This window comes from Tenrec ecaudatus, chromosome 14 (assembly GCF_050624435.1).
Source record: "Tenrec ecaudatus isolate mTenEca1 chromosome 14, mTenEca1.hap1, whole genome shotgun sequence".
Classification (NCBI taxonomy): domain Eukaryota; kingdom Metazoa; phylum Chordata; class Mammalia; order Afrosoricida; family Tenrecidae; genus Tenrec; species Tenrec ecaudatus.
The window spans coordinates 718,704-742,727 of record NC_134543.1 but is presented as its reverse complement, the minus strand read 5'-3'; the positions used below and the strand labels follow the sequence as shown (position 1 = coordinate 742,727).

Here is a 24,024-nt window from a genome sequence, read left to right as displayed (position 1 = left end):
CCTGTGGCCAGGACACCACAGGGGGAGGTGCCCTCTCCCCCATCCCATCAGCAGCTCTGAGAGATCTGGGGGGACAAGACCCACTACTAAAGCCCCTCACCCCAAGTGGAACACTCGGTGTCCCCTGGCCTGTCACCACATGGGAGACCCCCTGTCTGGATCTGTAGACAGCCAGGGAAAGGGAGACCTCATAAATCCCTCAGGACCAGTAATGAGATTAGCAGTACCAGGAGGGGAAGGGGACGGTGGAGGACAAAGGGGGACCACTCACAATGATCTATATCTACTCCCTTTTCCTGGGGCAGACAACAAAAAAGTAGGTGATGGGAGACATTGGATAGTGTAAGACATAAAAAAATAATAATGTATACATTATCAAGGGTTTGTGAGGGAGGGAGAGTAGGGGAGGAGGGAAAAAATGAGGAGCTGATACCAAGGACTCAAGTAGAAAGAAAATGTTTTAAGTAGTGATGTTAACAAACTCAGGGGCAAGGGACAACAAATGATCCAAATAAGTGGTGAGGAGGGTGTAGGAGGCCTGGTAGGGCATGATCAAGAGTAATGTAACCAAGAGGAATTACTGAAACCCAAATGCATACTGAGCGTGATAGTGGGACAAGAGGAAAGTCAAAGGAAATGGAGGAAAGAGCTAGGAGACAAAGGGCATTTATAGAGGTCTAAATAAAGGCTTGTACATATGCAAATATATTTATATATGCGGATGGGGAAATAGGTCTATGTGCATATATTTATAGGTTTAGTATTAAGGTAGCAGAAGGACATTAGGCCTCCACTCAAGTACTCCCTAAATGCAAGAACACTTTTTTCTATTAAATTGGCATTCTATGATGCTCACCTTCCTGACACAATCGCTGACAAAGCTGGTGAATAAGCAAGTGTGGTAAAGAAAGCAAGCTGATGGTGCCCGACTATCAAAAGATATAGCATCTGGGATCTTAAAGGCTTGAAGGAAAACAAGCGGCCATCTAGCTCAGAAGCAATAAAGCCCACATGGAAGAAACACACCAGCCTGTGTGATCACGAGGTGTAAAAGGGATCAGGTATCAGGCATCATCAGAACAAAAAATCTTATCATAGTGAATGAGAGGGGGAGTGCAGAGTGGAGACCCAAAGCCCATCTCTAGGCAACGGGACACCCCCTTACTGAAGGGTTGTGGGGAGGAGACGAGCCAGTCAGGTTGCAGGGTAGCAACGATAAAACACAACTTTCCTCTAGTTCCTAAATGCTTCCTCCTCCCCACACTATCATGATCCCAATTCTACCTTACAAATCTGGCTAGACCAGAGGATGTACACTGGTACAGATAGGAACTGGAAACACAGGGAATCCAGTGCAGATGATCCCTCCAGGACCAGTGCTGAGAGTGGCTATACTGGGAGGGTGGAGGGAGGGGGTTGGAAAGGGGGAACCGATTACAATGATCTGCATGTGACCTCCTCCCTAGAGGATGGACAACAGAAAAGTGGGTGAAGGGAGACATCAGACAGGGCAAGATATGACAAAATAATGATTTACAAATTATCAAGGGCTCATGAGGGAGGAGAGGGAGGGGAAGAATGAGGAGCTGATGCCAGGGGCTTGAGTGGAGAGCAAATGCTTTGAGAATGATGAGGGCAAAGATGTACGGATGTGCTTTACACAACTGATGTATGTATGCATTGTGATAAGAGTTGTATGAGCTCTATAAAATGATTAAAAAAGAAGAAAAATATTTTGAGAATGATGATGATAACAAATGTCTAATGTGCTTGACACAATGGATGGATGGATGGATTGTGATAAGAGTTGTAAGAGCCCCAATATGATTTTTTAAAAAGAACTATAAATATTTATGCAATGCAATGAAGTTAAGTCCATGTTTTAAAAGGTAGCAGTGCATATTAATAATCAGTGGAAGAAATGTCCAGTTTTCTGCTACAAAATTAATTAGCTTCTGAAATAAAATACATGGAATATTTAAAAGATAGAAAGGGAGACCCCACCAACCAGCCCAGGACCCCAGTTCCAGGAGCGAGACCTGGTCCCTACACAGAGCCTGCCTAGGCAGAGCTGCTGGGGGCTCTGGGCTCCAGGCTGGCTAGCAACTCAAGAGCCACTGAGGCCCCACCCTCTCACCACTGAGACCCCACCGTCACACTACCGAGAATCCACTCTCTGACCACTGAGACCCCACCCTCTGATCACTGAGAGCCCACCCTCTCACCACTGAGAGTCCACCCTCTGACTACTGAGAATCCACTCTGACCACTGAGAGTCCACCCTCTGACCACTGAGAGTCCACCCTCTGACCACTGAGAGTCCACCCTCTGACTACTGAGAATCCACTCTGACCACTGAGAGTCCACCCTCTGACCACTGAGAGTCCACCCTCTGACTACTGAGAATCCACTCTGACCACTGAGAGTCCACCCTCTGACCACTGAGAGTCCACCCTCTGACCACTGAGAGTCCACCCTCTGACTACTGAGAATCCACTCTGACCATTGAGAGTCCACCCTCTGACCACTGAAAGTCCATCCTCTGACCACTGAGAGTCCACCCTCTGACTACTGAGAGTCCACCCTCTGACCACTGAGAGTCCACCCTCTGACCACTGAGAGTCCACCCTCTGACCACCAACAGCCCATCCTTGGGCACAGCCCCAAATCCCCTCTGTGGGAAGACCAACTGCCTATTTAAGCTGTGGCCAGTCAGTCTGAAGTCCCTGCAGCAGAAGGAACTTCTGCCGGGTCTTCCTGACCCCTCAGGCCTGGGCGGGGGTGGAGGGGGGCTTCAGGTACTTCTAGAGCTTTGGAAGTCAGGGATCCCCAGAGGAGAGGGTTTGTGTCCAGGATCTGTGCCCCTGGTCATGGCAGGGGTCAGCATAGCATCCTCACTAGGGTCACAGCCTTCCACACTAGCCGGCCAAGCAGTGGACAGGACGGAGAGGCGCCGAAACGGGTGGTCACAGTTCAGCCTAGCTGTCTCCAGAGGCTCATGGTTCCTTCTGGAGACAACTGTCCCCACGGGCCACCTCCTGGACCAGGTCCCTGGACAAGTGCTGCTGCGGCAGAAACAGCTCTGGGGGTGTGGGGGACTGCTGGACAGACAATCCTTCTCTCCCACTTAGGGAAAGTGAAACACAGGGTGTGGCAGGGGTGGGCGCTCTCTGGTCAGGTTCCTGCCCCAGCTTCCTCCCCGGGCGTCCCAGCTCTCTGGTCCATGCTGCTCTTAGACAGGCCCACCCTGCCCTTCTCCAGCTCAGGGTCTCTGTCCAAGACATACCCTGCCAAGGCGCTCACCCAAGGCACAGACCTCTCTTCCCAGACAGCATCCCAGCAGCAGGCATCAAAACACGCAGCCCCCTGCCCCGGGGCCCTGAGACCCCTCAGGGTGTCCAGCAGTCCACCACACAGAGGCACAGCCTCCTCTATCTGCCCAGGATCTGCTGGTGGGCTTGAACCATAGACCCTCTAGTTGGCAGCCCAACAGGTGACCCCCAGGTATAGGAAGTGGGATTCCAGTAGGTATTTTAGGGGTGCATGGGGGTGGGGCTCGGTGCATGAGGACTAGATGCAGCAGGGAGAGGAAGAGGAGGCCCTGAATCTGTATCCTGGGGTCATGGGGGATCTGCCCACTCCCTAGCCTTGGGAGGCTGCCCACAGGGAGGCCGAGTCCAGAACTCCAGCAGCAGTAGGGCAAAGCAGGGGTGGGGGGGGATGCAAGGGGTCAGCAGAGAGCAGAGATGAGGATCGAGGGAGTCCAGACCAGAGCCGGCATTTTTATTTTGAGAAACAGATACATTGAAGGGGAGTGGGCAGAGGAAGGGGCAGGTCTGCGGGAGGAAGCACAGGGCCGAAGGGGAATGTGTCAGCAGCCCCTCTGAATCCGCACCCACCCCGGGCCGAAGCCTAGGGCTGCCCACTCTTGGAAGCCCCGAGCCCTGGCGTCTAAGGCAAAATCTTAGCCACCTACGTAAACAACATGGCACTGGCACTGCCTGGCCACGAGGGACAGCTGCACGGGTGGACCTGCCCAGCCCACCCAGGGGCCCCAAGGAGGAAGCTGCTGTTGGCGGTGACCAGGAGAGGAGCTCTGGGACTGCAGAGGGTTCTTCTGCGAGGGGCATGGGGACCCAGGTCAGCCCACAGCCTTCTCCTCTACAGGCCTCACGCCTGGGCTCTGAGATGCTGGCAGCCCTGCTGCCAGGCCTCCAACCCCAATGCCATCCTAACTCTGCCTAGGCACTGACCCCCCAGGATGGCCAGGCCTGGCCCCTGAGGATTGTTTCCCTGCTGAGCCGCTGGTGGTGGTGATGGGGAGGGGCCACAGGCTGGAGCTAGCAGCCTCAGGAGTGAGCTTTGTAGTGGGGGGAGAGGAGAAAGTGTGTGTGTGTGTGTGTGTGTCCAGGGACCTCTCGGCTCTCACCCTCCAGAGCAAGGCCTGCCATCTGCAGGCACACACACCCCCACGGGCAGGCATGAACAGCTGGGGGCCAGTGATGCATGCTGACATGCATGCATACTCACCAATGCATGCACACCAATATGCTTACACACTACTACACCCAAATGCACACGTGTGCATGAATCCACACCTGTGCACACATGCATGCTTGTGTCCACATGTACAAACGTGCATATATAAATGTACATACATACACTCACAAGTACACGCATGTACTCACATTCATACCCTCATGCATGTGTGTATGCAAATGTGCATGTACACACTACAGGTGCACATTCTACATATGTACACTCATGCACACACGTTCATATCCATGTGCACATACTGCATGTACTCACGTACACACTCTATCACATACATATTCACACACGTGAGCGGTCACCCACACACGCATGCACAAACCTACCCCCATAGAGGCACCTCGCTCCCTCCCACCCCCACCACAGGCAGAGCCCACCCTCAGACACAAGCTCTCCAGGGTCTCCCTTGGCCAGGCCCCTTGCCCAGGGCAGGGCAGCTTGGCCATCTCCAAGATGTTCATGCAGCCACCCCCGACCCAGGGGACACCAATGTGCTGTACCTGACCAGCTCATACCCCTGGGGAGGGGTCCTAGAGCAGTGCTGAGGGAATCTGCCCCCCAGGGAGGAGGCCATTTCTCCCACACTTGGGGTGAGTCCTGTGTGCAGATTCAGGAACGAGTGACAGGGAACATCTGGTCATCACGGTGGGGGCTGATTAGGGGACACAGGTGCTGCCCTGGGACAGTGCATGTAATTGACCAGCTGCCAGGCAGCTTCACACTTGAGCAAGGGGTGCGAACCACACAGGAGCAAGGCCAGGGTGCCGGCACCTGTAGAGCAGGTGTGCCCTCTGAGACAGGCGTGTGAACTGTGAGACACGTGTGTGTCCTCAGACCCACACCTGCAGGACACCTCTACTCCACCTGAGTCCTCGCTCAGGTCCCACAACGGACTTGCTCACCACAACCCAGATCTCTCTCATGCCTGCTGGCTGCTCCTGCAGGTGGGGTAGGGGTGGGGCACAAGTTCTCAGAGGGTTGAGGGAGGGGCATGCGAGAAGCTGCAAGGTGGGGGGTGGTGCTCAGCTCCCAGGGTGGGGCCGACAGCAGGCGGCCCTAGATGACTGCACTCTTGTCCTGCCGGCAGGCAGCTCGGAGGCCAGGCCGGGCCAACAGCAGCTCCTTCTCATGGACTAGGCTGTCCAGCAGGTCCTCCTGGCGGTAATTGTGGTAAGCCTTCAGGAAAGCTAGCACCATGATGGCCAGCCAGGCTGCCCACGCTGCCCAGAGTCCAAACTAGATGGGCAGAGACACAGAGGTCAGCACTGGCCTGCACAACTCCCCCTTGATCAGGAGTCACGGGGGAGGGACTGGGTCCCGAGTGCCCCGTGAGGCAGGAGCATCCTCTGAAACTCTCCGCTTGCTCGCTCGCTCGTCAGGGGCCTCCTCCCTGCTGAGTCCACTCAGGTAGAGGCAGCCTCCTGTCCCACCAGACTCGCACTCGCATGTGACTTGTGAACTGAGGACGGTATCCTTGGGACAAGCTAGGCCAGGGCATCTGGTGGTCAGGGGCATGGACAGCTGCTGGGGGTATACTATGGACTGGGGACCATCCTCCCACCCACCCCTCCCTCATCCCCACCTGGGCAGTGGCAAACTGGTCGTAGAAGGCAGAGTTGTCAACGTTCAGCTCCAAGTCGACGTCTTGCAGTTCTTCACAGCTGGAAGGGCAACAAGGGAGTGGGCAGTGACCACAAGGCCTGTCGGACAGCAGCTGGCCCAGGAGCAGCCCTCTGATGGCAGGAAGTAAGGGACAGGGCAGGCAGGGACCTCTGGCGTCATCTTCTGAGGCCACGGTTCGTGCCCCCAGCCCCACACTCATGGCCGCCCGGCTGCAGAGCTGCGGTGTTTGCAGTGGGGACGGGCAGCAGGGTGGGGGCGGGGGTGCCGCAACAAGGCTGGCCAGGCTGGGCTGGGCGCAGAGGGATGCAGCAGGGGCTGGGGGGCAGCGTACCTGCGGGGCAGGGTGCCCTTCTCGGTGATGGTGTCACACCACATGGTGAAGCCCACGCTCACGATGGTGCTGGCGATGAAGACGAGGAAGACCACCAGGGCACTGACCAGCAGGTGCAGGAAGGCACAGAAGAAGGAGCTGCCGGGCAGACACAGAGCAAAGGCCACTCAGAGCCCCCGGGCCAGGGACAGACAGGGGACACTGAGAGCCTCCAGGGCTGCCTGAGACAAATAGGGGGGCTGGAGCCCAAAATTAGCTGAACCTGGGTTACATGTGGGGCTAGGCTGTCAGTGGGGCAGAAGCAGATAGCAGTCCCCCCAGGAGAGCCCTACAGGCCACTGACCACATCGACCAGGCAACCCGAGCCACCACCAGCAGGTCCCGTAGGGACACTGGATCCACACAGTGACCAAGTAGACCCCTTCCTGGGGGGCTTTAATCAACAAGATCTCCAGTGGGGTCCCAGCCAGGATAGCCACCAAGTCACCAGTCACTGGTATGGGGGCTACTGACTGGCCAGATGGGAGTCCACACACTGTCAGCCTACCCATCCATCCATTTATTCACTTATACACTCATCCATGCTTTCATTTATTCATAACCCACCTATCCATTCATCCATTCATTCACTCGCTTATCCACTGACTCATCCATTCATTCATTCATTCACTCGCTTATCCACTGACTCATCCATTCATTCACTCATTCACTCGCTTATCCACTGACTCATCTATTCATTCATTCATTCACCCACTTATCCACTGACTCATCCATTCATTCACTCATTCACTCGCTTATCCACTGACTCATCCTTTCATTCATTCATAACTCACCCATTTGTTCACTCACTCACTCACTGAGTCTTCCACCTGGCCTTCAGAGCCACTCCCCCACCTATGCCCTGTCTGGCCTGAGTGTCCCTATGTACCCTGGTGATGAGCCCTGACCCCTGGCTCCCCATTAGGTTTGGCCAGTGGGGGTCCTTGTGGAGGGAGGGAGGAAGAGGAGGATGAAGGTGGGTACTTATTCCTGTGTCCCCTCCTGGAGGGGCCTCAGGCCCACACATCCCCAACCAAGCCCCTCCCCCCCCTCTCTCAGGGTGCTCTTTTCCCCAGGACCCTCCCTCCTCTCCCCTCCCCTCCTCTGGGAGTGCCTCTGTAGGTCAGCCCTCCTGAGTCACTCCCCTCAAGGGGCACATCTGTTCCCTGCTGGGACCCAGGTCCAAACCCTGAGCCTCTCCGCCAGGGGCCCTGACTGGAGGCTGTAGCTACACCAGGGACTATAACAGTCCTTCTCCCTCCCCTCTCAGCCCTGCCCCCAGGGACCGAAGCCCACCAAGAGCTCAGGGGCCTCAGACTATCGCCTGCTCCCTCCCCTTCCTGCCTCCAGGGAGGTTAACAGCCCCTCTCTGACACAAGAACCCCTGATGTGCAGCTGCACCCCCACTGACACCCCGCTAAGAGGGCCTGACCTCAGAGCTCCACCCCATTGGTGAACCACAAAGAGATCCTGGCTGGACAGGCCCAAGCCGGGTGACCACCAGAACACCCCAGTCACCATCTCCCTTCCTTCCTGGTCTCCCCTAGTGCCTAGCAGCTTGGGCCCCTCCTGGGGAGTCACCTGCCAGCACAGCTGAGCCTGGCACACACAGGGTTAACCCATCTGGCTGCCTCTCAGCCTCAGACAGCTGTCTCCACAGTGCCAGAAACAGACTCCAGGCATGTGAGCAGAGGCTGTGTGGGTGGCAGGTGGGGGGGTGTTAAAGTGGGGCCAGCCTGCCACCACCCCGTGTAAGCACCAATGGGCCAGCACCCTGACCCACAACTTGGCTGAAACAGCAACCAGAATCCAGGGGTCCTAACCATCTCCCCAGCAACCAGAGTGGGGTGCTGGAGGCTTCCCCCAACCTGTAACCTGTTAAAGTTATACTCCAGGACACATGCTCTCAGGGACCTTTCTACAATGACATGCTCTGTATGGGGTCACAAAGCTCTGTATGGGGGGGCAGACAGCCCTGTATGGGGGGCAGACAGTCCTGTGGGGACACCTAAGTCACAGCTGGGGTGTCCCTAGAGAGCCTTCAAACAGACCACAGGGTAGGGCCCCTCCCAGTGCTGAGGAAGCCATGTGGGAGGGACCCTGAGTGAGGTGTCCCAGGGGAGCCCATGGGTGACAGCCCCAAGCATGTGTCGCTGCCCTGTGGGCAGCCTTCAGGCTCACGTGGGCAGGAGTGCTAGAAGCTGTGCCTTCTGCACTTCACACATAGCAGGGTCACCCACAGAGGGCAGGCTGCAATGGAGGCTCCAGACTCAGACTAGGAAGATAGACTCACAGATCCACCTCTGAAAAGGAGCCCGTGGAACCTGTGGTCACAGAAGTTGCAAGACTCTGCCCACTTACGTTGGACACACTGCCTAGAGGGACCCATGTTGGGCAGCTGTCAGTGAAATTGAGGGAGACCCCACACACACACACACACACACACACAGGGAGGACTGGCACACAGTGCCCAGAGAGACGAAGGACCAGGATCACCAAGGGTCGGAGCCAAGTAGCAGATCACTGGCAGCAGCCAGCTGCCCCACCCTCCCCTCCTTGCTGCCTCTCAGACCTCCCATACCAGGGTCTGCTGGATACAGTGGTCTTGGTGAGCTGAGGCGGGGCCCAACATGGACTCAGGAGCCCTCATCCCCCCAGGAGCTTACTCTGAGCACCTGTCCCGACCCCAGGGCTTGCGTGGGTTTCCTCCACCCACCAGCACTTGTCACCCGGCCTGCACATCTGACCAGCAGCAGAGCTGGTGGCCTGCCAGTCACTGAACTGCAGACCCTGGCTCCCTGGGGCCCAGCTCCTGCCTGCACAGGAAGGCTGGCCAGCTGACCTTGGTCAGGTGGGAAATCTGCAAGACATCAAGGCCAAGACAGTGAGGGAGACCAGCCAGCCCTCTGTCAACCCAGGGCCCTCCTGGAGGTAAAGGTAGACACACCCTGCTGTAGCAATGCCCTGGAACATCCCAAACACCCCAGCCCAGCCATCCAACTGGACCTCCATGCTCCGGAAGGATATTGGGCCAGAGATGAGCCTTCGACGGGTCGTGGCAGCTGGCTGACCACTGGCCAGACCCCACGGTCGGTGGCAAGGAGAACAGACAGCAGAACTGTGCCATGCTGGCCAGCAGCTGACACTGGTATCCCCAAACCCAGCCTTGACTGCAGTGACCATGGCTGGACAAAGGTCATTGGAGGGAGGACAAGGGGCCTACACAGAGGCCACAAGACCTCCCCCTGCCAGGTCCACAGCCACAAGAACAGGGTCTGTGTATGCAGCTTCAAGACAAGGCCATGAGGGTCCACCGTGAGGTGCCTGTGCCCCCAACCATGAACAAGCCCCAGCATCTAATGCAACTCTCAATCCCACAGATGGGTCCCACTGGGGTGCAGGCAAAGGACTAGGGCGGAGAGGGAGGGCTGGCTCAGAGGATGCCCCTGGACCCAGAGTCCCAGGCCCAGCTCCAAGTATGCTCCCGGCCACCCATCCCCCGCCCCAGAGAGCCCCAGATGCAATTCTGATATGCCACCTCCTCTAGTGGAGTGGGGATGGGGGGCCCAGGAGGCTGGAGTTGTGTGCGGACTGATGGCCCAGCCACATCCCCACACAGCCTGCCAACAGCTGGTTCCTCAGAAGTCGGCTGCCAGGCCTTTCTCCCACACCACTGTAGGTGGACTGCCTGCCCACGGGACAGGCAGTGGACGGCATTGACTTTGGGAGGAGATGTCCATTGACCTTACTGCAAGCTCATCTGAGGGCAGTCCACATGGTGTCCCTCCCTCCCTTGCTGCCCTTGTCCTTTCTCAGGCTCTTGGCCGGGGGCACCAGTGGCCCTGAGTCAACCCCTTGTGGGCCAGATGCACAGCGACTCCACTGTGACCCCACAGTGGCCAGACACACAATGACTATACAGTGGCCCCACTGTGGCCCCGAGGGCCAGGCTGTGCCCAGGTTCTCACGGAAGCTCTGCAGACCTTTCTCCTGGGCTCATGGGGCTCGAACCTGCAGCCTTTGCGGCAGCTGTGTGAGAGAGCCCTTCCACCACCCAGGCCTCCACTGCGGGTGAGTGACCCAAGGTCCAGTGGTCAGGAGCCTGGGGATCACTGGGCCAGGCGTTGGACTGCTAGCCCACATGTCGCTGGTTCACACTGGGTGAGAGGGAGGCAAATGAAGCTGTCTGCCCCTCAAGGAGATATGGTCTCAGAAGCCTGAAACCTAGGGGCTTCCATGGGTCGATCTGCTCAGGGGCAGTGGGCATGGTATTTGGTTTGGGTGAACCCCAGTGTCTGGTGGAGAAGGTGCAGAGACTCAGAGAAGGCAGCATGTGAGGAGGGAGCCAGAGATGAGGTGACAAGCCAAGAACTGGCAGTCCTCCAGGAAGTGGGGGTGTATGGGAAGACCCTCCCTGGAGCCCCAGAGCCTGGCCAGCCCACACCTAGACTGTGAGGTCCAGAGCTGGGCGGGCGGAGTTTCTAGGTCCCAGGCCTTGGTCTGAGGTGCAGCTGCCTCAGTTACTCACACCCCTCACCAGACCCCGCCCTTCTCCCTGCAGCCCCTTCCTGTCCCAGTCCTCATAGGTCAGATCAGGGTGTTGGGGAGGGCCCCTCATTCCCTCACCCCCTCCCACAAGGAGTGAAGAGCCTCTCAAGGCTGCCAGGGGCAGGGTGGGAGAGCCCGGGGCTCGGATTAGGGTGTGGGTGAGGGCAGACCTGGACACTAGGTCTACCGGACCTCTGCAGGGATCTGAGCCAGATGAGTGGACGGGTCCCCAGTGACCCTTGGCCCCTCCTGGCGCCCTGGTGCTAACAGGAAACAAAACGGAGGCTGGGAGGTGGGCTGGCATGAAGCCCTAAACCTACAGCCATGTTTTGCGCACACCCAGGCACGATCTTAGCCCCAGAGTGGGTGAGGGGCGGGCTTCAGGGCCTTCACTATGCCAGCCCCCTCCCCAGCCAGCCTCAGTCACCCGGCCTGTTCCCTCCTGGGCTAGCCCTCGTAGGGAGCTGTCCCGGGTCCTGAAGGCGCAGCCCAGGTCGGCAAGACGACAAGCAAGCTGATCCTGGAGGGGCAGAGGGTCGCTTCGCTGGCTACGGCTGTGCGTGGGGACCAGAAGCGAGGGGCGGTGGACGCCGGGCCTACTTACTCCTCGTGGCCCTTGCAGAGGAAGAAGAGTGCGCGCCAGGCGTGCGCGGCGGCCAGCAGCAGCGACAGGAGGCCGGCGAGCAGGCTGAAACGACAGGCGGCCGGCGGGCCCCACTCGTGCACTGTGAAGCGCTCGCGCTCCTGCACCGTCAGGTTGGCGCTCAGCCACATGCCCTCGGTGAAGAGCAGGCATCGGCCGCCGAAGCCGTGCCCATTCTCGGCCAGCGGCACCAGCGCCACTGCGCTGAAGAGGAAAGCCAGCAAGTAGCAGGCGCACTGCGCCAGGAGGATGCTGCGGAGCGCCATGGCTGCGCCGGGCGGAAGCCGGGGCCGCGGGAGTCCGGAGGCTGTGGCCTCCGGACCTCAGTGCACCGGGGCCAGTCAGGCGGGAGCTGGGACCTTGGGGTCTCAGTCACCCAGGGCAGCCGGGGCCGCGGGGCTCTGTGCGCAGGCCCGGCCAGTCGGTCCCTGGGGCCTTGGGGTCTCAGTGCGCTCAGGCAGGACCGGGCTGGAGACGCAGCCTCAGGATCTCAGTGCGCCCAGGGCAGGACCGGCGGGGGCCTGGGCCGCGGGGTCGCCAACGCAGGCAAGGCCGGGCGGGGTGGGCGGGGTGGAGCGGAAGCCTGGGCTGCTGTCTCCAACGCAAGCCGAGAAGGGAGGGAGTCCAGGCCCGGGGTCTTCTTACGCGCAGGCCCTGTCGGGCACGAGCCGAGGCCGCTGGGTCTCCGCGCTTGCGGGCCGGGCCGGGCGCACGGAGGCTGCGCAGTGGCGACAGCGCCGGATCCTCGCGCACTGGGACCCGGGAACGCGCGCGCACAGGTATGAGAGTGGCCGCGCCTGCGGCCAGAACCCCAGACAACTAACTCCAGGATGGGGGCGGGAGCGGCGGGGTGGGTGTGGTGCACCCCGCTGGTAATGCAGCTCAACCATAAGCTAAGTGGGTTATGGAGATCTGATTTTGTGCCATTAACTTGGTTGTCGCTGGCATCTTGGTGGACTCATGGTGACCCCCAACGCTGCCCGGAATGTGGTGCGTTGGAGACCCATGGGACCACTGGAATCCTTGAGTTTGACAGTAGCGGAATTCCAGGAGAGAGCCGGCCTTTTCTCCTAGTGGGTCTGAGTCTGGAAAGCGTCCTCCGATACACGTGCGGTGGCAGCTGTCAGTGAGCTCAGTCTCCTTCATGGACAGCACTGAGTGCTTTGCTACGTCCCCTGTTCGAGTCTCTGTACTGCCCGTTGTGGTCCGCAGAATGGCCGGCCGCTGGAAGGAATGTGTCCAGGAAAACCTCAGGGAGGGCTGCTCCACCTGCGCTGGAAGGCCACTGCTAGGGTGCTGGAGGGTAAAGAAGGGAGGGGGAAGACAGAGGGGCAGCCCATGGGGGGATGGAGAGGGAGAGGGGGGGCTGCGGGGGGGGGGCTGCTGCCCCTGCTCTCCAGCCTGCAATGTCTGATGCAGCAGGACCCTGAAGTCGATATTTACAAGATAAATAATGGATGCCCTGACACCTCATTAAGACACGCTTTGCCGAGGTGGAATCCACAGATGCATTAATTAATAGAATTAATACCCTTCCCAGTTCCTTTGAAGAGGGGGCTGGCTGAGTCCAACTCCCAGGGTGACCCATCCTGGCGCCTGGCCTGCAGCTAACAGCCAGATGGTTTAGTCACAGCCCCATTTTGTTGCAAGCCCACACAAAATGAAAGTTTTAGCTGTTTTATTTCCAGAGTAATATATCTCCTCCTCGTTACCCCCCCCACACACACACATCCTCCCTCCCATCACACCACCAGTGCAACCGCTGTATCCTTTTGTTCGACTGTGGTGTCTGTAACAAAAGACGTGCCGCCTCAGCCATCTCTGCTGGACTTTCCTTCTCCCAGCCCACCCCCAGCACCCACAGGGGCACAGTGAGGGTCAACCTTGCGGGGAAGCACACACCCACCCCAACAACAAAAGTGTCCCACGCTGCTCTGCTGACTGACTCTGCTCCCCAGAATATTCCGGGGACACGCCCCTGTCCGGGACGACTGTGCCCGTCCGATAACTGTGCTCGGCTCTGCAGTGATGGAGACCCCGTGTTTTCTCAGCACCCTCTCCTCATGAGGGCTCAAGGCCCCCAGATCTGCTGTGCCCAATGCTGCTAAGTGAACACTGGTGTCCCCATGTGCACGCAAGTCTCTGGCTTGTTTGTTTGTTGGAAATGAACCAGTCTGTCGCTGAAGACTCCACGTCTATTCCCATTTTTCTTTCCTTTTTTTTTGTGGAAGTCACTCAGATCACTATGTAGGTGTGGGGTATAAGGAATCTGGAGAGATCTGTTTGTTTGTTTTTAAAGAAGCACGCTGTGTCTATTTACACAGCCCATCTTGAGAAATGAAATTCAACAGAATATCCCATTAAGCCCTCCATAAATGCAGTGCTCTTTCTCTGCCCACCATCCCTCTCCCTCCCCTCAACATCCCATCCCTCTCCTCTCCCGGTGGCCGCCCCACCCCCTCGTCATCATCAAAGCCTTGTCTTCCCGTGTATGAACCAAGTTTCTTTTCCTGACAGCGGTGGCGGTGATAGTAAATGTGCATCCTGGTAAGATTGCCTGAGTTGGCCAAGCACCTTGCTCTCTGGTTTTGCCCGTGTCCGGTGGCGCTCAGGAGAGTTGTCGGGGCTTTGATTGAAGCAGAACACTGCCTGTGTGAGCGTGGCGGAGTTGCTTGGGCTTGGGGTCCCGTGTGTGCACTCTGTAGGTGTAAGCATAAGTGTGCGCATGCCTGCTCGTGTGGTATGCCCAGTAGAAAGATGGTTGGATCGTATTTGCGTGTGTTTAAGGAAGCCCCATATGGATTTCCAGAGTGCTTGCACAATCCTACAGGCGCCCCCGCAGTGTAGGAGCGTGGCAGTCTCCCTGCATCCTCCCACTATTGATGGTTTTCTGTTTCCTTGCATTTTGTGCATGTTTCTTGGTAGAGAAATCCATGCCGAGGAGTTGCCTGGTCGTGGGGCACACACAGGTGGAATTTCAGCAGAAAACCCCAGTTATACCATCTAGACTCAGGATGTGGGAATCTGCCCTTGCCCCTGGTTCTCAAAGGAGCCTGTGTGGACACGGTCTCCAAAGAGGAGCAGCCCCTGTCCTTTCAGGGTTTTTCTCAGCCGACACGTGAAGGCCACCACAGGGGGAAATCTCACTCCCGCTCCCTTACTGAGGCGGGGCATCCTTGATGCCCATTCCAAAGTCAAAAACAAACACAACGCGCACGTCAATCAAACCCCTGGCCATCAACCCAACTGGCACCGACCCCAGGGGACAGAGCAGAACTGCCCACAGCCTTCCTGAGGCGGCTGCACCTCTCACAGGGGCAGGCGGCCACATCTTTCCTCCCAGAACAGCGGGCCTTTCAGGTCCCAGCAGAGCGCTCAGCTGCCACACCACCAGGCCTCCTGCACTGGTTCCCCTCTGACACTGCTTGGTGATGTCATGGAGGGCCAGTCATGAGGCCCCTCCCTTGAGGAGTCTGCCCTGCCATCAGTCTTCTCCATTCAGAGGGAGGGGCTGCCGCTGGGAACATGCTGCCCCCAGACTGGGGCAGGGTGCGAATCCCGCCCACTCATTGATCAGGTGGCTTCAGTGATGTGAGCTGCTCTGGGGTGGCTCCTGTGGGGCTCTGACCTGAACAGAAGTCACCAGGACACGTGGGAGGGAGGTGGCAAGGGACAGTTGTGGGAGGAGTTGCGTGGGGGGGGGGGCGGCGGGGCGGGTGTGTGAACGCCAGCATTAAGGTTAAGACCTAATTAGAGTAGATTGGGAAGGGAATGAGGTGTTTCATTCACAAGGGTTCCAATTAAGAGCTGGAGACTGCAACATGCTCCCCTATAATAAGGAAATTTGGGAACAGGAACAAGCAGGTATCATCCTACAAAGATAAGCCTGGTTTAAACCCTGCGGCTCAATCGACTCTGGCTCATGAGCTGCCATCAAGCCGGCTCCGGTTTATAGCAATCAATTGTTCCTGTGTACACCGTCAGACACCCCTGTTCCTGCCCCTGCCTTACAGTCGTTCCTGAGCTCAAACCCATGCTCGCAGTCACATTAGCAGCCCATCTCCTCAAGGGCCTTCCTCCTCTCACTGCCCTTCCTCTTCACCAAGCCCGATGTCCGTCTCCTACGCCAGTCTCTCCTGGCAGATGGGTTAGTTGACCTGAAAGTACCAGACCATCCTGACCCCTCTAACCATGTGATGCCCCAGGGGTAGGTCCTCTGTGCCTACTGGGGCCCAAACAGCATGCCCAGAGCTGTTTCCTAAGCACATCTTATAAACCCAGTTCCCTGAAGCAAACCGCCTGGCCTGGCTCCAGAACCATGCGGGTCTGCAGAGGGAGTATCCTGCGGAGCTTGCTGTCACTCGATAGAGTGTCATTCCGCACACTGTCCACTCTACGCTGACTCCTCTCCACTCTATGGGAAAGGGCAGACATTTCTGACAGGTTTGCAAGGCTGTGACCACGCCCTTCTCCTGAGGAGGGACTAGCGGGCTCAGCCCTCCAGCACTTCAGGTAGCAGCTGTGTGTGTCCCCCTAACCACAGGACTCATACCAATATGGTATGAGGTGGTTGGATTGTATTTGCTCATACCACGGACACACATGGAGCCCTCTGTGTGGCCCAGGAAGGAGGGCTGCTAGTACCACGCCGAGGCTTTTGGCAAGGCCTCTTCCTGTTCTGCACTAGTCAAAGCCGGTGATCCTCCGTGCCCCTCGGGGTGCCCAGGCGTGAAGCACAGGACCTTCAGAAGCAGAGGGAGAAGCTGGGCGGGGGTGAATCAAGTGTAGCAAAGGCCTCCACTGGCTCCCTTAGAACCTCCTTTGAAGATGGTGTCCCAGACGGGAGGCAGGAGGCCAGGCCTCCAGACTCTCACATTGCCAGTCTCGAGATGTAGCCTGCCTTCGTCCAAAAACCCTAAAGGGTGGCCCTGGGGTGGGTGCTGAGTCTCTGCCAGTCTTCTGCCCACTCCATGGACCTCGCCACGTCTCGCTGCTCCAGCAGATGAGCACGTCATCAATACAGGGAGGTAGGAGCTACTCTCCAAGGTGTCCAGATAGCTCCCATCCCTTTGGCCGCATTCTGACAGAAGACAGGAGCACGAGCAGAGCCCTAAGCAAAACCACAGAGCAGGTTTCCTACCCACCTGAGCTCAAACAGGCTCACATGGTAACCAAGACCGGTGGCTGCATGCCACGCACCTGGCGACAGGCTCTGCAGCTGCAGCAGAGACACACGTCTGGTGCAGGGTCTGCAGTTCATCCTACTTCGTTGCGTTTGCTGGGTTCCCTGTCATCTCCAGACTGTCTGCTCTTTATAGAGGCCAAGCTGATGGGTTAAAGGGGGATGTGATGGGGACCAAGGAATGCCAGTGGTGGTGTAGTGGTCAAGGTCAGCAGTTCTAAACTACCAGCCATTCCGAGGGAGAAGAATGAGGCTTTCTGTCTTAGAAGGAGTCCTGGGGGCATAGTGGTTACAAGTTGGCCTGCATCCACAAGGTCAGCAGTTCAAAGCCCCGCGGGAGAAAGACGGCTTTCTACTTACAGACCTGGAAACTCACAGTTAGTTCTACCCTGTGCCGTGGGGGGCTATGAATCGGCATGGGCACAGTGGCAGTGAGCTGAGCTGGTGAGCTAGAGAGTCACTATGAGTTGGAATCCACTTGGTGCCGGTGAGTTTGCCTAATTTTGTTTTCCGTTTGGTGCTGAGGACACGCACACACTACACTACAACCATTCCTACTACCGCTACTACCCCCACCCCCCACTGCCACCCCACAACCATCACACTAGCCATCAGCACCCTCACAACCACCCTACCACCCCCACCATCACCCCTTCACCATCTACCAGAACCACCACCGCTGCCTTGAGGGTGAGGGGGCGTGACAGGGAGAGAGCAGCAGGGTGCGGAGGGGGAGGGAAGCAGCACACCAGGCTGGGACTTGAAATTGTGGTGACCCTGGGTACCCCGAGGGGCACGGAGGACCGCTAGCTTTGACTAGGTGCAGAACAGGAAGAGGCCCTGCCAAAAAGCCTTGGCGTGGTACCAGCGGCCTCCTTCCTGGGCCGCACAGAGGGTTCCACGCGTGTCTGTGGTATGAGCAAGGACGGTGCCCATGGGGCTGTGGGCCTGAGGAGCGGGCCACACTGGAGAAGGCTGCAAAGCTGGGCCATGACTGCAGAGGGAAAGGGGTGAGTGGAGCATGAGCACACCCTTAGGATCAAAGATGCTATGCGCAGCTCCGGGGTTGGGGGGTAAGAAAGGGTGGTGTCAGGAAGACTGCTTTCCCTTTGAAAGATCACTGAGGACCACACGGTCCATCTATCATCTCACTCACTGAATCCCCATGACAGACTCCTCTCCCTAGGCAGCGGGAGAAATGACTGTGTTATTCCGGAAAAGCAAGCCAAACTAGTCAGGGAGAGAGCTGATGGATGCAGCCTGGGGGGCACTGGGGAGGGGGTGCTGGGAGGCTGACTGACTGAGAGACAAGTGGTTGAATAAATGAATGGATGCATCGGTGGAGGAGAATGGTCTAACAAATCAGTGAGAGGGTGGCTAGATGAGTGAAAGGATGGATGGATGGATGGATGGATGGATGGATGGATGGATGGATGGATGGATAAGTGGATGGATGGATGGATGGATGGATGGATGGATGGATGGATGGATGGATAAGTGGACGGATGGATGGGTGGATGCGCAGATGAATAGATGCATACATGGGCAGGTGGGTGGGAGGACAGCTGGCAGGCTGGGAGGATGATGAATGAAGAGTGGATTGCCTAAGCAGGAGGTGTTAGAAGGGTTGATAAATGTATGAGTAGGTGGGTGGGAGGATCTCTGCGTGGAGAGGTAGGGAGTGACAAATGATTAATAGAGGGGCTTCCACCAAGATGGTGGAGTTGGCAGACATGCTACCCAGACCCTCTACAGCAAAGACACAAGAGACAAAACCATACAGGTACAGATGACAATCCTGGAAGCTGAGCTTCAGCAGAAAGGAGTGGGTTGGACGTTGGCTGGAAAGGTGAGCAAAAGGAGCAAGACAGACGACAGACCTGGGAAGCTTCCAGCCAACCTGCCAGAACACGGCCACTCTGAACAGTCAGACCAGTAAGCTGGCAATCAACCTGCCAGTACACGGCCACTCTGAAGTCAGACCAGTAAGCTGACAATCAACCTGCCAGAACACGGCCCCTCTGAACAGTCAGACCGGTAAGCTGACAATCAACCTGCCAGTACACGGCCACTCTGAAGTCAGACCAGTAAGCTGACAATCAACCTGCCAGAACACGGACACTCTGAACAGTCAGACAAGTAAACTGTCAGCTGATCAGCCAGGGCACAGCCACTTTGCTTTTGCAAGCTGTGTCGGATCAGGACTGTGGCTTCGTCATCGGCTCCCCCGGCCAGAGCAGCATAAGCACGAGCACGGTGGCTCTTCCTCTTGCTTCCCATGCCTTCCTGGCGACCAGAGCACGGCCAGCCCCCATTCTCACGCACCCAGTGTCCAGTCACACCTTCCACTGCAGAGCCCCTGCTCAGACTGTGGTCGGGCACATGCCCTCGCAATTCAGGCGCCCAGTGCACGCCACCTTCTCCACTGCCATGTCTGGAGGCATAAAACACCTCGTTGCCCCAGCAGATGGTGTAGTACCAGATGGGTGACCAGCCCCTAGCAACCTTTCTATAACTGGCTGCTCTGCCCCACCTGCCCTCTGGGCCCCAAAGAGTCCCTTCCAAGAACAGCATCCTTACCATGGTCGCCTGGTGAGATGGCACAGACTCCTCCCACACCAGGCACCCAGACACCTAGGTCAGCAGGAACTCCACCTTGCCCTGGGTACCCTGCTCCCATCACCTGTTTGCCTGGGGGCAGTGCCAACCCACACCAGGTGTCCATCTTTGTAGATTGCTCTCTGGGACTTGCCCACCACCCACCGCCTGGGTTTTCTCCTTTCTTCTTCTTCTTTTTCATGTATAGTCTTATTTAGCACAAATAAAACTCGCGAATGGGCCATCTACTCATTTTCTTCGCTGCGCAGCCTGGAGTTGGGATTGGTTGGTGACGCTGATGGCCAGCTGGGCTGCTCTTTCTACAAAAGCTTTGCGATTCTTGGAGGAAACGTGGTGGGCGATCTCTGCACAGTAAGACTTGCTGCACATCAGGAGCACTTCCGGCTCCTTGACGTTGTGGACCAGGAGCCTGCGGAAGCCTCTGGGCAGCAGATGCGTGGTGTCCTTGCTGCTCCGCCACTAATGTTGGGCAGTGAGATCTGGCCGCTGAATCTTGTCCTCACCCTGCTGCCGATGCTCCAGGCTTGTGCCAGTGCAGTTCCTCTTGACACTGCGGTTGGACTGGTGCCGGATGAACGAACTTCTTGGTCCTCTTCTTGACCATTTCAGGCTTCACCAGGGGCCTGAGGGCAGCCATGATGCCGTCGGCAGCACTGAAGAAGAGGTGCTTTCTCCTGTCTTTGTTCCCAACTCTCCTGCTCTTCTCCTCCCCTTGGTTGTCCGCGCTCAGACTCCCTTTAGTCTGTTCTCCTGCTTCCCTCCCGTTTCTTCCTCTTGGCTCTCTCTGTTTCCTGCCTTGCCATTGGGATTATTATGGTGCTTTCTTTCCTTTTTCTCTCTATTTGTTTTTATTTTTTCTTCCTTTGTTATTCAATTGTTTTTCTTGATGTGTTCATTTTTCCCTTTGATATATTCTTTTTTTGCTCTTTGTGGCTTTTGCTGGCTTTTTGTGCTGTTTTGTTTTGTCTGTATGTTTGCTTTATTTGTACTTTGTGCCAACCAGCAACTGTACCAACATGGGCCAGCCACAGTCTTGCCTCATGCAGCCCCTCCACCGGCCAAAGCCAAGCGCCCACTTCTCTATTTACAGTAGATAGCAGCCAACACTAGCCCAACCCACCCTCAACTTCCATTCTTTGTCACACCCACCAAGAGACAGATGATGAGTGTTTACACCAACATACAATCACCCATTACACACAAATACAATATCACCACAGTGTCTCAGAGGCAACAGAACAGACTGACTCAAACAAATGATACGGAGCCAGAGAACCTCCCTGAAGAAGAAATGTCACTGGTGATGATGCCTGATAAGGAATCCAAAAGAAGATATGTTTTGCGATAAAGATCAAGAAGCTGCAGGAAAACTCACAGAAAGCATAGGAAACACTGCAGAACAATTCCAGAAAACATAAAGTACAAGAGCAAACTGACAGAAGCATATGAAAATTTGGAAACCATACAAAGATAGTAGATAGAAATCCAGGAGAGTCATACTGAAATTTCAGAATAGATAATTCATTGAAAGGACAAAATAATAGAATTGAATCAATGGAGGATCAAATTAGTAAGCTTGGAAATTAATCTGTCAGTACTCATCAATCTGCAACAGAAACAATCAGGGGAAAAGAACAAATAGTGAATGTAAGAGAGAGAATTAGGGTTACATAAGACACAGCAGAAGGAACAATATGTGAGTGATCAAAATTCCAGAACAGAATGAGACCCAAGAAAAGTACAGAGAAAATTGCCAAAAAGCTACTGGAGAAAAACTCTCTTACTATTGAGACAAGAAGCGGTTCATTCACAAAGCTAAACAAACCCTAAGCAGGATAGACCTCAAAAGTAAATCACCCTGTCATTTCCTAATGAAACTTTTCAAAACCAAAGACAAGAAAAAAAATCCTAAAAGCAGCTCAAGAAAAATAAAGTTACTTATGAAGGACAACCAATGAGACTAAGCTCTGGTGTCTTGGTGGAAACCATACAGGGACGAAGGCAGTGGATGACGTATAGAAACTTTGAAAGAAGAGAGTTGCCAACCAAGAACCACACATCAAGGAAAATTACCCGTCAAATGTTAAGGGAAAATCAGGACATTTCCAGACAAACAGCCATTAAAGGAATTTGTAAGAATCAAGCTAATCTTACAAGACATACTAACTGTATTAGTACTTTGGAAAACCCACCGTGGCAGGCACTAACCTGAGATGCACGTGTAACACCACCCAGAAGTCCACTCAGTCACAGACATCGCCAAAGAGCAGCAAACCTACAAGACTGAACATGGGGAGCCAGAGGCATCGGTGTGCAGGGGTGACGAGGAAATCAATGGTGCCAGTGCCAAACTTCCAAATGGGAAGGAAGCAAGACCATTCTCGTTGAAATAAACAGGAGGGCTGTTATAAGGACTTAGCAAGCACTAAAACTAGAAAAGAGGAAGACTTCCCACAGGATGGATGGACACAGCGGCTGCAGCAATGGGTCCAAACACCACAGCGGTGGGGCAGGCGGCGCAGGACAGGACGGTGTGTCCTTCTGTTGGACATCGGGTCACTGAGCCGGGACCCACTCAACAGCACTGAAGGGAGTGCAGAAAGCTAGAAGAGAGTACAGACAAGTAAGTCTGCGCAGAAAATTAAATGGAACCAAGAAAACCACAGCACCAAAACCAGAAGGAAGGAAGGAAAGACACACGGAGGACACAGCAAAGTGACCGCAACAAATCCCTATGTGTGGATACTGACACTGACTGGAAAGGAATTCAACACAGCAGGACCCAGCAGCATGCCCTTTACAAGAGACACGCCTCGGCACGAAGGCAACACTGACTAAAAATCAAAGACTGGGGATATATACTGAGCTGCAAAAAGTGGGGGGTCGTGGTGGTGCAGAGACACAGAACACAACTGCCTGCAAGGATATGAAGAGACTGCTCTTGGATGCTCATCCACTGCTGGTGGGACTGGGAAGCGGGCCAGCCCCTGTGGGAAACGGTATGGCACTTTCTTACGTAGCAAAACAGATGTCCCATATTATAGAAATAATAATCCATAACTTATCAAGTAGTTTGTGAGGGAGGGCGGGGAAAGAAATGGGGAGCGGATATCAGGGTCTAAAGTGGGAAGAGAATGCTCTGAACATTATGATGGCGGCATGTGTGCAAATGTGCTCGACACACAGGATGAATGTATGGATCGTGATAAGAGATGTAAGTGCCCCCAATAAAAGTATTTAAGAAAAAGAAATCCCGTATTATCCAACAATTCCTCTGTTTGGCAAGTATCCCAGAGAAACAGAGCCATGAGGGTAATAGATAGATGCGCACCGACATTCCTCACGGCACTGTTCACAACAACAAAGAAACAGAGACAACCCAAATGCCCATCAATGGAGTAACAGATAAACAAGCTATGCTGCATACACACAACACACACAACGGATAAACAAGCTATGACACATCCACACACTGGACAGGTCTACAAGAGGGACGATGACACTGGGGGTCCTTGCTCTTGACAATGATGGACCATTTGACCAGGAACAAAGCAAGTTCAGAGGAGTTAGAAAAGAAGAGGAAGCCGAAATAGGAAACGTGGGAGGTGGCTAAGCGAAGGGGCATTGTGGGGTGTTGTGGGTACATCATTTCGTGTCAACTTGATCAGTAGGTTATAGGGGTGGAGTCTGGCTTGTCAGTCAGTCACAGCCTGATGATGCCTCCTTGTGGGCTTGGCCTTCTCATGAGGATTCTGGGAGATTTCCTCTCTTCCACCCTGGAGGCGGGACACACTCTCTGCTTCACATTCCTGTTGACAAGCCACATGGAGCCACGCTGATGGTAGCCTGAGCCCTGGCGATGCCTCCACCACCATTGGATCCATGGATCTTTCCACCCCCGGCCAGTGATCCTCCTGCACTTGGTATCCTTGCATGTGCTGTGTTAGTCAAAGAGGAATTTATGGACGATTATCAGACATATGGGCTAATGTGGGATGTATTATGGACTGGGCTGGGAGGTATTCTCAGCAGACAACTGCCCTTTGATATAAAGTTCTCTCTTACACACACATGAGTGTCTCTGGGTTTGTTTCTCTAGTCAACCCGGACTGACACATGGGATTACAACCAACACCTGAAACAACTGTGCATGAGCTGTTGAGTGGGAAACGGATCCGCTCTGCAAACCTTCACCAAACTCACAATGAAGAGTTTACGTTTTTTTAAGAATCGTCATCGGGAATCTGGAAGAGACCAGCAGGCTGGCTCCCATGCCCTCTCCTGGTGGGCGGTCTTTGTGGCCTCGTTAGTGAGTCTGTTTGGAATGTAGCCCTCAGCAAGAGGCAGAAAGATGCATTTACAGGCCAGCGGTCCCACCTTCACCAGGCTCAGGTGGCTGATGAGAGAGCCAGAATGTAAGTCTAGTGATTCCCCAGAGAGAGGCTACCAGCGGGGCCAGAGCAGCAGGACCCTGTGCCCAGTGGGCAT

General features: G+C 55.6%; 1 protein-coding gene and 1 pseudogene across 1 annotated transcript; both read right to left on the bottom strand.

Annotated features, from left to right (window-relative positions):
* Positions 1–5,607: 5,607 nt before the first annotated feature.
* TMEM179 (transmembrane protein 179) lies at positions 5,608–12,001 on the bottom strand. Its single transcript, XM_075530629.1, has 4 exons — positions 11,697–12,001; positions 6,506–6,643; positions 6,134–6,212; positions 5,608–5,787 (listed from the first exon to the last, which is right to left on the bottom strand). The coding sequence occupies exons 1-4, from the start codon at positions 11,999–12,001 to the stop codon at positions 5,608–5,610; spliced, it is 702 nt and encodes a 233-aa protein (XP_075386744.1).
* A 7,759-nt stretch (positions 12,002–19,760) lies between these two features.
* On the bottom strand, positions 19,761–20,173 carry LOC142426134 (large ribosomal subunit protein eL32-like; annotated as a pseudogene).
* Positions 20,174–24,024: the final 3,851 nt, after the last annotated feature.